This window comes from Pan troglodytes, chromosome 20 (genome assembly GCF_028858775.2).
Source record: "Pan troglodytes isolate AG18354 chromosome 20, NHGRI_mPanTro3-v2.0_pri, whole genome shotgun sequence".
In the NCBI taxonomy this organism is placed as follows: domain Eukaryota; kingdom Metazoa; phylum Chordata; class Mammalia; order Primates; family Hominidae; genus Pan; species Pan troglodytes.
Genome location: NC_072418.2, coordinates 60,152,379 through 60,165,057, shown reverse-complemented (window position 1 = coordinate 60,165,057; position 12,679 = coordinate 60,152,379). Strand labels below are relative to the sequence as shown.

General features: G+C 41.3%; 1 protein-coding gene across 3 annotated transcripts in view; it reads right to left on the bottom strand.

Annotated features, from left to right (window-relative positions):
- Positions 1-383: 383 nt before the first annotated feature.
- ZNF264 (zinc finger protein 264) overlaps positions 384-12,679 on the bottom strand; it is a 31,486-nt gene continuing 19,190 nt past the window's right edge. The window contains exon 4 of one of the 3 annotated variants that reach the window (XM_003316700.5): positions 384-11,885. In XM_003316700.5, the coding sequence (XP_003316748.1) occupies positions 10,258-11,885 (1,628 nt within the window). In that variant the 3' untranslated portion in view covers positions 384-10,257. Of the gene's footprint in view, positions 11,914-12,679 lie in introns of all 3 variants that reach the window. The other 2 variants (XM_024351688.3, XM_054673013.2) reach the window with 2 other exon arrangements.

The window sequence follows — 12,679 nt, the reverse complement described above, 5'->3', positions numbered from 1 at the left end:
CCCATTTCTTCACTTGAAAGTGGCAATACAGCCTGGGTGTGGTGGCTCACATCTGTAATCCAACACTGGGCGCCCAAGGCAGTGTTTCTTCTCCTTGGAGCAGTTCAGTTGAGACCACACAATTTTAAGATGTGTAACATGCCTGTGGCAAAGATTAAAAATCTTTGACCCTCAAAACCCAAGCACACTACTGAGCATTGCAGAGGCACTCCAGCTTCCCACAATCGAGACAGGAAAGGCCATGCTGCGGTATGATAAAAAGGGTGCTGTGCAATTCCCACAAGCCAGATTCCCGTGGGTCTCCAACATCCCGTCTCTGTAGGGGACCTCTCGGCTGGAGTCAGCTGTTCAACTCCTCCAAAGTAAAACTCAGGCACCCATGATTCCAATAACATACTCTTTAATCGCAAGTTATCTGCATTTAATAATGCAGAAATTATAACCCCATATTAAATCTCTCCCCCACTGAAGCCATGAACTAGTTTCAAAAGCAGCAACAAAAGGATGACAAATTGTTTACATATATAATATAGAAATACACAGTGAACTGGCAATAACATCTTTACAAAGGTGAACAAAGGGAGTACCTGCAAGTTGCACCACTTGTAGCCATATATATATATTCATACACGTGTATATGTGTGTGTGTGTGTGTGTATATATAGCTTGAAGTGGTCCATATGTACACACACATATACATATATATATAGAGAAGAGAGAGAGAGAGAGAACGCGAGCAGACTAGGTCCTTTCTTGAAAGACTCTCTCTGTACCTTTTCATCACTAAATTAAATCTCTAGGCTAGGGTGTTCATAAGTTCCACTGTAACTTAAGATTTTCTTTTTCCTCTTAACAAAACTGAGGAATTTTTTTTTTTTTTTTTTGAGACAGAGTCTCACTCTGTCACCCAGGCTGGAGTGCAGTGGCATGATCTTGGCTCACTGCAACCTCTGCCTCCCAGGTTCAAGCGATTTTCCTGCCTCAGCCTCCCAAGTAGCTAGGACTAAATGCATGCACCACTACGCCCGGCTAATTTTTCATTTTTGTAGAGATGGGATTTCACCATGTTGGCCAGGCTGGTCTCAAACTCCTGACCTCAAGTGATCCACCCGCCTCAGCCTCCCAAAAGTGCTGGGATCACAGGCGTGAGCCACCTGAATTTATTACAATCATTACGTAAGCCTTCACCACAAAGTCATGACCATTATTTTTTTGCTGAAAAAAAATTACTTGCTTAATGTTACGTAAATTTGACTTATATAGCATTTTAGTACCACTTAAGTCACTGCATAAAACAGCAGGTTGGAGACTGCTATCCTTTTGAGTTTGCAAGGTTCACCCTTGCTGGAGTGTGGGACCTTAGATTTTGGGACGTTTACTACTGCTCCACCCACCCAAAACAGGAGTAGCTCAGTGCCCTGTTTTTCGGTGCCTTTTTTGCCCCCCAGCTGAAAGGGGGATAACGTTTTCAGCTGAAAAGCTGAACCCCTGCTAACCTTCTGGAAGTCCAGAATTGTGGGATGTGCTAGAAAACATGCCCAATAAAAACCCTGGCACTGAGTCTCTAATAAGCTTCCCAGTGGACATATAGCATGTGTTGTCATAAGTACCAGATGGAACTTAAATAAGGCACATCCTGTGACTTCACTGAAACAAGACTCAAAAGATTGTGCCTGGTTTTCTCTGAATTTTGGCTTTTTCCCTTTACTATTTGCTTTGCATTTTTTTTGCTGTAGTAAATCATAGCTGTTGAGTATGACAGAATGCTGAGACCTGAGTCTTCTCAGCAAATCGTCAAACCTGGGGGTGTTCTTGAGGATCCCAAGACAGTCATTCATAACAATTTCTAAAATCATGTACATCTGTCCAAAAAAGCCCAGGTAGGCCAGGTGCGGTGGCTCACGCCTGTAATCCCAGCACTTTGGGAGGCCGAGGCGGGTGGATCATGAAGTCAGGAGATGGAGACCATCCTGGCCAACATGGTGAAATCCCACCACTACTAAAAATAAAAAAATTAGCTGGGTGTGGTCGCAGGCACCTGTAGTCCCAGCTACTCAGGAGGCTGAGGCAGGAAAATCGCTTGAACCCGGGAGGCAGAGGCTGCTGTGAGCCAAGATCACGCCACTGCACACCAGCATGGATGACAGAGTGAGACTCCATCTCAAAACAAACAAACAAAAAAAGCCCAGGTAGATTATCTTTGAGGTCAAGGTATGTCATACATGGTACCACCTATATGCACAGCTTCATGGCAAACATTCTGTGAGGGAACCAAAAATTGCAATAAAGGCTGGGTGTGGTGGCTCATGCCTGTAATGCCAGCACTTCGGGAGGCCGAGGCGGGTGGATCACCTGAGGTCAGGAGTGCGAGACCAGCCTGGCCAACATGGTGAAACCCCGTGTCTACAAAAAATACAAAAATTAGCCGGGCGTGGTGGCCCATGCCTGTAATCCCAGCTACTTGGGAGGCTGAGGCAGGAGAATTGCTTGAACATGGGGGGATGGAGGTTGCAGTGAACTGAGATCGCACCACTGCACTTCAGTCTGGGTGGCAGTGTGAGACTCTGTCTCAAACAACAACAACAAAATTGCAATAAAAATAACTTTGCTGTGTGTGGCCATTCACCAAAACACACACATATATGGAGGGTCTACTAAAAATAAAAAGCTGGAATGAACAGAATGGGGCAGTGCCTGGATGTCGGGACGAGGTAAGAGAAAAAGAGGTGGTTGCAATGTGGCTTGGGCAACAAGATTCAAATTTGGGAAATTCACCCTGATCTTCAGGCACTTCAAACACTCCTAAAGCCAGATGCATGTCTTACCGCTTCCCTACTCAGTTTTCCCGCTCCCCTGTCCTCAAACCCAGACACTATCTTCTACATAGTTACAACAGATATTTGCACCCATTAAAGAGTGGCTTTGGTTTACCTTCCTCAAGTTGAAGAAACAGTCAAGATGTATTGTCGAATGAGAGTAACAGATTATAGCACTGTTGAATCAACTTTAGTAAAAATAGTGACCAGAAAACAAACCCAACATGAGAAGCAATAAAGTGTTTAAAGACATGAATTCTGAAGCCAGTCTATGTGGCCTCCCATTCCTAAATCCAAACTTTGTAACTGTGTAACCTTGGGCAAATTCTTAACCTGAGCCTATCTATATTCTGCTCTGCAAAATGAAGGAAACAACATTACCTACCACACACAGATGCTGTAAATGTTGAAAAAGCTGATGCATGTAAAACACTCACAACAATGTCTCATACATAGCCACACGACATTCGCCTGCTCTCATTATAATTATGGGTGCATCCCCACGGCCAGGGCCATGGCCACATAGACACGCATACAGGCTCAGTGTTTACAAATGCAGAGAAAGTGCAGAAGATGCCCAGTGGGCCACAGACGTGAGAAACATCCAGTCTGGAGACATAGATTTGGGAAATTCTGTAGATCATTGAAAGTAAATGTCTTCAGCAGGAACCATCTCATTCACAGAGCTCATGGCAAGTGAAAAAGCAATGGCCAATGATGGATTCTGGGAAACAAAAATGTTTAAGAGTTGGAAGGAAGATACAGACCCTCTGGAGGAGAAAGACAGCAACTTTCAAGAACCAAGAAAGAAGTTTTGGCTCAGAGTGGTGGTCAGCAGCACAAAGTTCTAACAAGGAAGTAAGAGGACAAATGATGGAAGCCCTCCTGTAGCTGTCCGTGGAGTGAGGGAAATGAGAAGGGGTGAGGACGGGTAGTGTGCAGAACAACTACACAGACCATGTCTGCGGGAGACAGAAGAAATGGGCAGAGACTGATGGACAAGCGGGGTGAAATCCATTTGGGGATGAGGATAGAGACTTGAATATAGATACAGATTATGGGGGAAAGAATCTGGTTATCAGAGACAAGTTAAAGATTAGGCGAGGAAGTATGACAGAGAGCCTAAAAAAGATTGGGCAGGAGGTAGGAAAATGTGTCCAATAACAAAAGGCAAGAGTGATCCTGGAAGAGAGGTGACTCCTTCCTGAGGATACAACAAGGCATAGAGAGCTAGAGAATTTTTTTTTTTTTTTGAGATGGAGTCTCGCTCTGTCGCCCAGGCTGGAGTGCAGTGGCACGATCTCAGCTCAGTGCAGAGAGCTAGGGAATTTTACAAACGTTCCATGGAGAACATGACTCTGAAAAATCTGCAGATCACTCTCAGTTGTAAGATCTGTTCATAGAAATATTGGTGTAGCACAACTCAGAAGACTGCGGGCTTTCTATTCCCCCAGATAGTTTAACATTTCTATTCAAATGTCAAGACAAACCACCAGAGAACCATGACTTTGGAATATAGTTGTCTATTCTCTGAGAGTCTTTCTTTGGCGTTAAAAAATAAGCAAAGAAACAGAAGGTGTACAAAAGAACCCACCCAATGGATATTAAACAACTGGAAAATACAAAACCAAAATGAAAACTCACTGCACAAACTCAACAGATTAGGTATGACAAAGAAAACAATCAGTGAGGACCATGGAAGGTCAATAGAAATTAATCAATATTAACAAGACAGAAAATAGACTGGAAAAAGAAAAAAGATGAGAGCCTGAAGGACCCATGGGAGTGTAAAACAAGATCTGCCACTCATGTTATTGAAGTCCCTAAAAAAGACAAGACTGGGGGGTGAAAAAATATTTGAAGAAATAATAGTTGAAAGTTCCCCAAATTTTGCAAAAGGCATAATCCTACAGATCAAAAAGCTGGGCAAGCACCAGGGAGCGCCAAATAGAATACACCCAAAAACTTCCATGCCACGCACATCATAGCCAAACTTCTGAACACTAGAGACAATGAAAAACACTTTGAATGAAGCTTGACAGAACTGATGCATTGTAAAATAGGGAATGATTATTTGAATGGTAGTAGGTTTCTTATATTAAACAATAATGTACAGAACAGAGAGATACATCTCTGAAGTCTAAAAGAAAACAACTGCCAACTCTGAATCTTATATTCCACAAAAATATTCTTTGGGAATGAAGGAAACATAAAGACATCTTTAGAGGAAGGAAAACAAAGAACATTTGTTACTCTAGAAGAAAGGCTACAGTAAAGTTCAGTGTATAACTGAAAAGAAATGTTAATAGAAGGTTTGGGATTTCAAGAAAGAAGAATGAACAATGGAATGGGTAAAGAGGTCAACAGACAGGCCAAGGTGGGCGGATCACAAGGTCAGGAGTTCGAGACCAGCCTGAGCAACATGGTGAAACCCCGTCTCTACTAAAAATACAAAATTAGCTGGGTGTGGCGGCACACACCTGTAATCCCAGCTACTCAGGAGGCTGAGGCAGGAGAATCGCTTGAACCCAGGAGGCGGAGGTTGCAGAGCCAAGATCGTGCCACTGCACTCCAGCCTGGGTGACAGAGTGAGACTCTGTCTCTTTAAAAAAAAAAAAAAAAAAGGTCAAGAGACAACGTTTCTCATGACGTTTTGTAAAATACGTGTGAGAGATAAAGTAAAAATTACATCTTGTGGCCGGGCACAGTGGCTCACACCTGTAATCCTAGCACTTTGGGGGGCCGAGGCGGGTGGATCATGAGGTCAAGAGTTCAAGACCAACCTGGCCATGATGGTGAAACCCCGTCTCTACTAAAAATACAAAAATTAGCCAGGCGTGGTGGCGGGCGCCTGTAATCCATTACTAGGGAAGCTGAGGCAGTTAATTGCTTGAACCCGGGAGGCAGAGGTTGCAGAGAGCCGAGATCGCATCACAGCACTCCAGCCTGGGTGACAGAGTGAGACTTGGTCTCAAAAAAAAAAAAAAAAAAAAACAGGAAAAGAAAAATTACATCTTGCAACATAGTGCTCAATTTTTGAAGAGGAATTACTATTACTTAAGATAGTTACATTAGTAGGTAAGCTAAAGGAACCTAATGGAAGTAAAGTGCTAAATTGCTGATAACTTATTAAACTGTCATAAGTTATATATTTACACTGTAACAGTAGACCACTAAAAAATGCAGATATATACAGACAGTCCGACTTAGGATGGTTCGACTTACTACTTGACTTTACAATGGTGCGAATGCGACATGCGTTCAGTAGAAACCACACTTGAATTTTTATTTAAAATTCTTTGCAGTAACTTTATTATAAAGTAGGCCTTGTGTTAGATGATTTTGCCCAACTGCAGGCTAATGTAAATTTTCTGAGCATTCTGAAGGCAAGATCAGCTATGATGTTCAGCAGGGTAGGTATATTAAATGCATATTTGACATAGTATTTTCAACTTGCAATGGGTTTATTGTGACATAACCCCATCATAAGTCAAGGAGGATCTATACTAAAAAACACTACATATGTATCAAATCAAATGATTAAAAAAAAAAAGTTGAAGTAACCTATAGGAAGACTAGTAAACAACCCCAAATAACAGAGGAACAATAAAAAAGAACACCAAAATCATTTAAGGGCGCACTTAAGCCCTAAAATATCAATAATTATTTTAATGTAAATCATTTCAATATACCAATTAAGAGAGAAATATGCAGAATGAATAAAAAAAGCATGGCCTGAGTATATGCTGTTCAAAGAAACTGACTTCATAAGTAATGATACAGGTAAGCTTTATAATAAAATGAAGAAATATTAACCATGCAAACATTAATCAAAATATGCAGGAGTCACTATGAGAATATCAGGTAAAGTACTGACAAGACTATTAAAAGGCAAAAAAATGACATCACATAATGACAGAAGAGTCAATTCACCACGAAGACTTGGCAAACCTACATGTATATGTACCAAACAATACAGCTTTGAACTTTGCGAAACAAAAAGTGATAGAACTTGAAAGAGCAACACACTTCCACAATCATGTTCAGGACTTTTTGTTGTTGTTGTTGAGACAGAGTCTCGCTCTGTTGCCCAGGCTGGAGTGCCGTGGTGAGATCTCAGCTCACTGCAACCTCTGCCTCCCACGTTCAAGCGATCCTCCTGCCTCAGCCCCCCAGCAGCTGGGATTACAGGCACACGCCACCATGCCTGGCTAATTTTTGTATTTTTAGTAGACAGGGTTTCGCCATGTTGGCCAGGCTGGTCTCGAACTCCTGGCCTCAGGTGATCCACCTGCCTTAGTGGTCTCAAAGTGCTAGGATTACAGGCATGAGCCACTGCACCCGGCCTATGTTCAGGACTTCAACACCCCTCTCAGCAACTGACAGAAATGCTGGACAGAAAATCAGCAAGGACATAGCTGACTTGAATAACAATGAACAGGATCATAGAGACATTTATAGAAACTCCACCCAGTAACAGCAGAACACCCATTCTTTTCAAGCAGCTATATGAAACAAGATAGACCCTATCCTGGGTCATAAAAAAAATGTTAACACATTTAAACAGTCAGATCAAACATGGAACAAATTAGAAATCAGTAACAAATATGCCAAACACCAGAAAATTAAACATACTATTAAATAATTCATGGCTAAGAGAGAATGTCTCAAAAAATAAAAACTATTAGAATTAAAATGTAATGAAAACATTAAAACTTGTGGGATCAAACCAATAGTGATATGAGGTAAATTTATACAATGCAATGCTTACATTAAAAAAGCAAAAAAATCTCAAATCAATAATCTAAAACCCCACCTTGAAAAGTTACAAAGAGCCAAATACAACCAAAGCAAGTGGAATATAATACAGATCAGAGCAGAAATCAAAGAAATCAAGAATAGAGACAAATCATTAATATAAAGTGCTAGTTCTCTGAAGTGAGAGATGAAGCAAAAATTACATCTTTCAGCATGATGCGCAATAAAACTGATAAATGTCTAAGAAGACTCAATCATAAAATGAGTATGTACATTTTAAATATTAAAAATAAAATGATGTAAGTGCAGATCCTGCTATCAAAAGAATAAGGGAGTGCTACAAATACAGATGAAATATTCCTTCAACAGGACAGACTATCAAAATTTATTACACAAGAAATAGATACTTCGAATAGTTCTACCTATCCAATAAAATAAATATGTAATTTAAAAGCCTCCAGAAGAAAAATCTCTGGCCCAATGGTTGACTAGAGGTCATCAAACATGACAAGAACAAATAACACCAACTCTACACAGTCTTCCAAAAATTAGAAGAGAACTCCTTCCAATTCATGTTGAAAGGTCAAGATCACCTAGACATCAAAACCACACATAAGACATTTAGAACATAAGAAACAAAAGAAAAAAGAACTACACATTATTAGCCAATAAATTAGAGGAATATTTCCTCAACAAAATACAAACAAAGGGAATGATGTCAAATGATATATAAAAACAATTATACTCTACAAACAAGTATGGTTTATTCTAAGGATGCAAGGCTGGCTCAATATTCAAAACTCGATCAAAGCAATACATTCGATCAATAGGATGTAGAAGGAAAACAGCATAATGACATCAACTGGTGGAGAAAAAGCACTGAACAAAATTCCACACTTATTCATAGCAACACAGAGTCTCAGAAAACTGGGAACAGAGGAAATTTTTTACCCTTATAGAGGACATATGTTTTATAAAACTTACATTATACTTCATGATGAAAAACTGAACATGCTGTGCACTGTGGCTCACGCCTGTAATCCCAGCACTTTGGGAGACCCAGGCAAGCAGATTGCTTGAGCCCAGGAGTTCAAGACCAGCCTGGGCACCATGGTGAAACCCTGTCTCTACCAAAAAATACAAAAATTAGCTGGGACTGGTGGTGCACGCTTGTAGTACCAGCTACTGGGGGGTGGTGAGGGCTGAGGTGGGGGGATCACTTGAGCCCAGGAACTTAAGGCTATGGTGAGACAAGATTGTGCCACTGCACTCCAGCCTGGGTGACAGAGCGAGACCCTGTCTCAAACAAAAAACAAAAAAACAAAAAACTGAACATTGTCCCCCCTACTATCAGGAACCAGCTAAGGATGGCCTTTCTCACTATTCCTATTCAACGCTATAATGGAAGTCCCAGCTTGTGCAATGCAATAAGAGAAACAAAAAGGAAATAAAAGGTATATTACAGGTAAGATGAAAGATAAAAAATGGTCTGTATTTGCAGATGACATTTCTATATAGAAAATTCCAAGGATTCTGTCAAAAGAAATAGCTAAAAATAATAAGTGAACTCAATAAGGTTGCAGGGTAGCAAAACAATGTCCAAAAATATTATATTTCTGTATACTACCAAAAATTGTGTGCAATTCAAAGTTCAAACATCAATGCCATTTACAATCACTCAAATTACACACACACACAAACAAAAAAGCACCCTAGGATGCAAATTCTAACAAAAATGCATAGGGATCTATATGCTGAAAATTTTTAACATTAATGAAATACTTTAAGGAATGCTTAACTATTATAAATTAAGAGGCCTACTCCTGCACTCATGAACTACAAGACCCAACATGGTAAAGATACCAATTCTTAACAGATTAATCCACAGACTTAACTCAATTTCTGTAAAAATCTGAACAAGACTGTTTTTTAAATAAGTACAAACTAATCCTAAAAATTATATGGAATGTCAAAGGAACTAGAAATGCTGTCGATTTTAAATAAGAGCAAAGAAGAATCACTTTACTCAATTTAAAAATTTACCACTGACATTTTGAGCTAAGTAATTTTTAAAAATTTAACAAATAAAAATTTACCATATGGCTACAATGATGAAGTAAACCAAAAGATGGGCATCAAGACAAAAGCCTGAATGTTAACATGTGTATCCTTACTGACTTAAACATGAGTATTTCATGGCTCAAGCCCCCTAAGTTGTCATAAAGTTATGCTTCTCAAGAGTAAGTACTATTGTGGAATACAGAAGATGTGCGATTAAAGTTTGCATACTTTTCTTAAACTAACTGTTCTGACACTGGATAGCAATAAATGTACATACAAGCACATAAAGGGTCAAGGTTCTTTACCTTGAAACATTTCCCTTCCCCGAAATACACTAAGAAATCCATGACAAAGCGCCATAGGCTTGGCAGAGAAGCCTGAAAAGATCTGTGCTTGCATTTCATTTCTTCTATGTCTCCTCCTCCTTTTAAAAATAATTCCTGAGATAAAATTGCACTGTAAACTAAGGAGAAAGACGCAGCTGAAGGTTCTCCTATGTGCACAATAACCACTGGGTCTCTCTCCAGGATAAATTATCAGATGGAGAATAAGGCTCTAAACTGAATGAATTTCTAATATGACTCTTCAGATGACAAGTAATATTCAGCAACAGAAGGTTTTCTCACAGTGAAGACACTTGTGGGGTTTCTCTTTGGTATGGTTGATCAGATGCAGAGGAAGATGTTTCCTCTGGCAAAATATTTGCCTCAGTGGTTACATTCAAAAAATCCTTCCCTAAGAGAAGTTCTCGAAGGGTAACTGAGGTTTGTCCACTTGTAAAAGGTCTTCCCACATCTGTTACACTGATAGGATTTTTCCCAGTATGCATCCTTTGATGCTGAGTGAGGGACGAGCTGCGACTGAAGGCCTTTCCACATTCACTACATTTATAGGGCTTCTCTCCAGTGTGGATAATGGCATGTCGAATGAGGTTTGTGCTCCAGCAAAATGATTTCCCACACTCAACACATTCATAGGGCTTCTCTCCACTATGAATCCGCTTGTGCCTCGTGAGGCCTGACATGCGGGTGAAGGCCTTTCCACACTCCACACACTCATAGGGCTTCTCTCCAGTGTGAATGCTGAAGTGGCGAATGAGGTCCTTCCGATTGCTAAAGGCTTTCCCACACTCTTTGCACTCGAAAGGTTTTTCTCCAGTGTGGGCCCTTTTATGCAAGATAAAAGTAGAGCAGTGGGTGAAGGCCTTTCCACATTCACTGCACACGAAGGGCTTCTCCCCAGTGTGAATCCGCTGGTGCCTCTTGAGGTAGGATCGGTGGTTGAAAGCCTTCCCACACTCGAGGCACTCAAAGGGCTTCTCTCCAGTGTGGATGACATAGTGGTGAATCAGGGCTGCACTCTCCAAGAAGACCTTCCCACATTCACTGCACTCATAGGGCTTCTCCCCGGTATGAGTCTGCTGGTGCCACATGAGGTATGATCTGTGTTTGAAGACCTTGCCACACTCCAAGCACTCATAGGGATTCTCACCACTGTGGACAACATAGTGCCGGAGAAAACCTGGCCTATGTCGAAAGACTTGGCCACATTCTGTGCACACAAAGGATTTTTCTCCAGTGTGTCTCCTGTTATGCAAGACAAAATTGGAGCGGTGGGTGAAGGCCTTTCCGCATTCATTGCACTTGTAAGGCTTCTCTCCACTGTGAATCCGCTGGTGCTGGGTAAGGTATGACTTGCGGTTGAAGGCCTTTCCACACTCCATGCACTCATAGGGCCTCTCCCCAGTGTGGATCATGTGATGTTGCAGGAGATGTGTGCTCTTAATAAAGGTTTTCCCACATTCTGTGCATTCATAGGGCTTAACTCCAGAGTGAATTTTCTCATGTCCAGCAAGGAGGTGTTTCTTGTTAAATACTTTTCCACATTCACTGCATTTAAAGTTATTTTCCTCTTCCTGAATCATGGGATCTTTACCTGACTCACATGAGTTATGGCTATGGACTGTATCTCCTGGAGAGACTTGCTCCTGTCCAATCCTTGAACACACACCATCAGCTGTCCCTAAACCATCACATTCAGGGCTCATCTTCCCAGGAGACTTCTCCTGGGGATCTATTCCTGGTCTGAAGTGTCCTTCCTGCATTTCTGATAGCCCATCCTGATCCTCGGCTTGCCCCATCTGTGAGTCCACTGAGTTTCCTTGTGTCACTTGTCCCTGAAGTGAGATTCCCTCTGACAAGGCTGGCTCACAAGTGGTAGGTTCTGTGGTCTTAGGTTTTCCTTTGTCGCCTGAAAGAAATCCAGCACACAAAAGGGCCTGTTAGTAAAGGACAACATGGAAAAAAGAATATTACCATTTCTGTGAAAAACCATAGATAAAAATATTGCCTCTGTGTTTGCTATTTTCTGTATCTCAAATTCTTGGGTTTGCAATTTCTTTCTATCCTGGTCCTTGGACTCGGGATATTCTGAAAGGGAGACCTAGCGGCAGAGGCTGGGTCAGGAGACAATGCGTCTGTTCGTGGAGCCACCTTCACAATTACAGATTGGACCTGGGTAGACAGAGTAACGATGACACCGTGCATGGTAAGCTTCCTGTAAGCAACTAAGCAAGGACATGCTGTGTTGCTACAAGAACACGAGGAAGGAGCACCTAATGAGCCCACATGGAAGACAGGAAGTGAGTAACAAAAATTAATCCCCAAAGAGAAGTACGCTTTTCGTGTGAAGTCATGGAAAGTAACCTGTAAACACTGAGTAGTTCCAAAATGTTTTTACTTATGGTGGGACCCAATGGCCCTATCTGACAGTTTATGCAAACGGGGAACTCATTATGGAGTCCTCCACAGTTTATCCTGAAGAGATGACTCAGGTTAAGGTCTGGCCACTCCAGAAAGCTAAACCACGTGATTAGAAGGTTAGGGCTTAAGTCATAATTTAAACGCTGAATCTCTGGAAAGGATGGCACGCTGGAGACCGAGCCACACAGGTGATGAGACAATCAACTGTGGTTATGTAATGAAGCTTCAATACAATTCTGGACAATGAAGAGCTGGTGAGTTTCCTGGGTTGGCAACATTCTA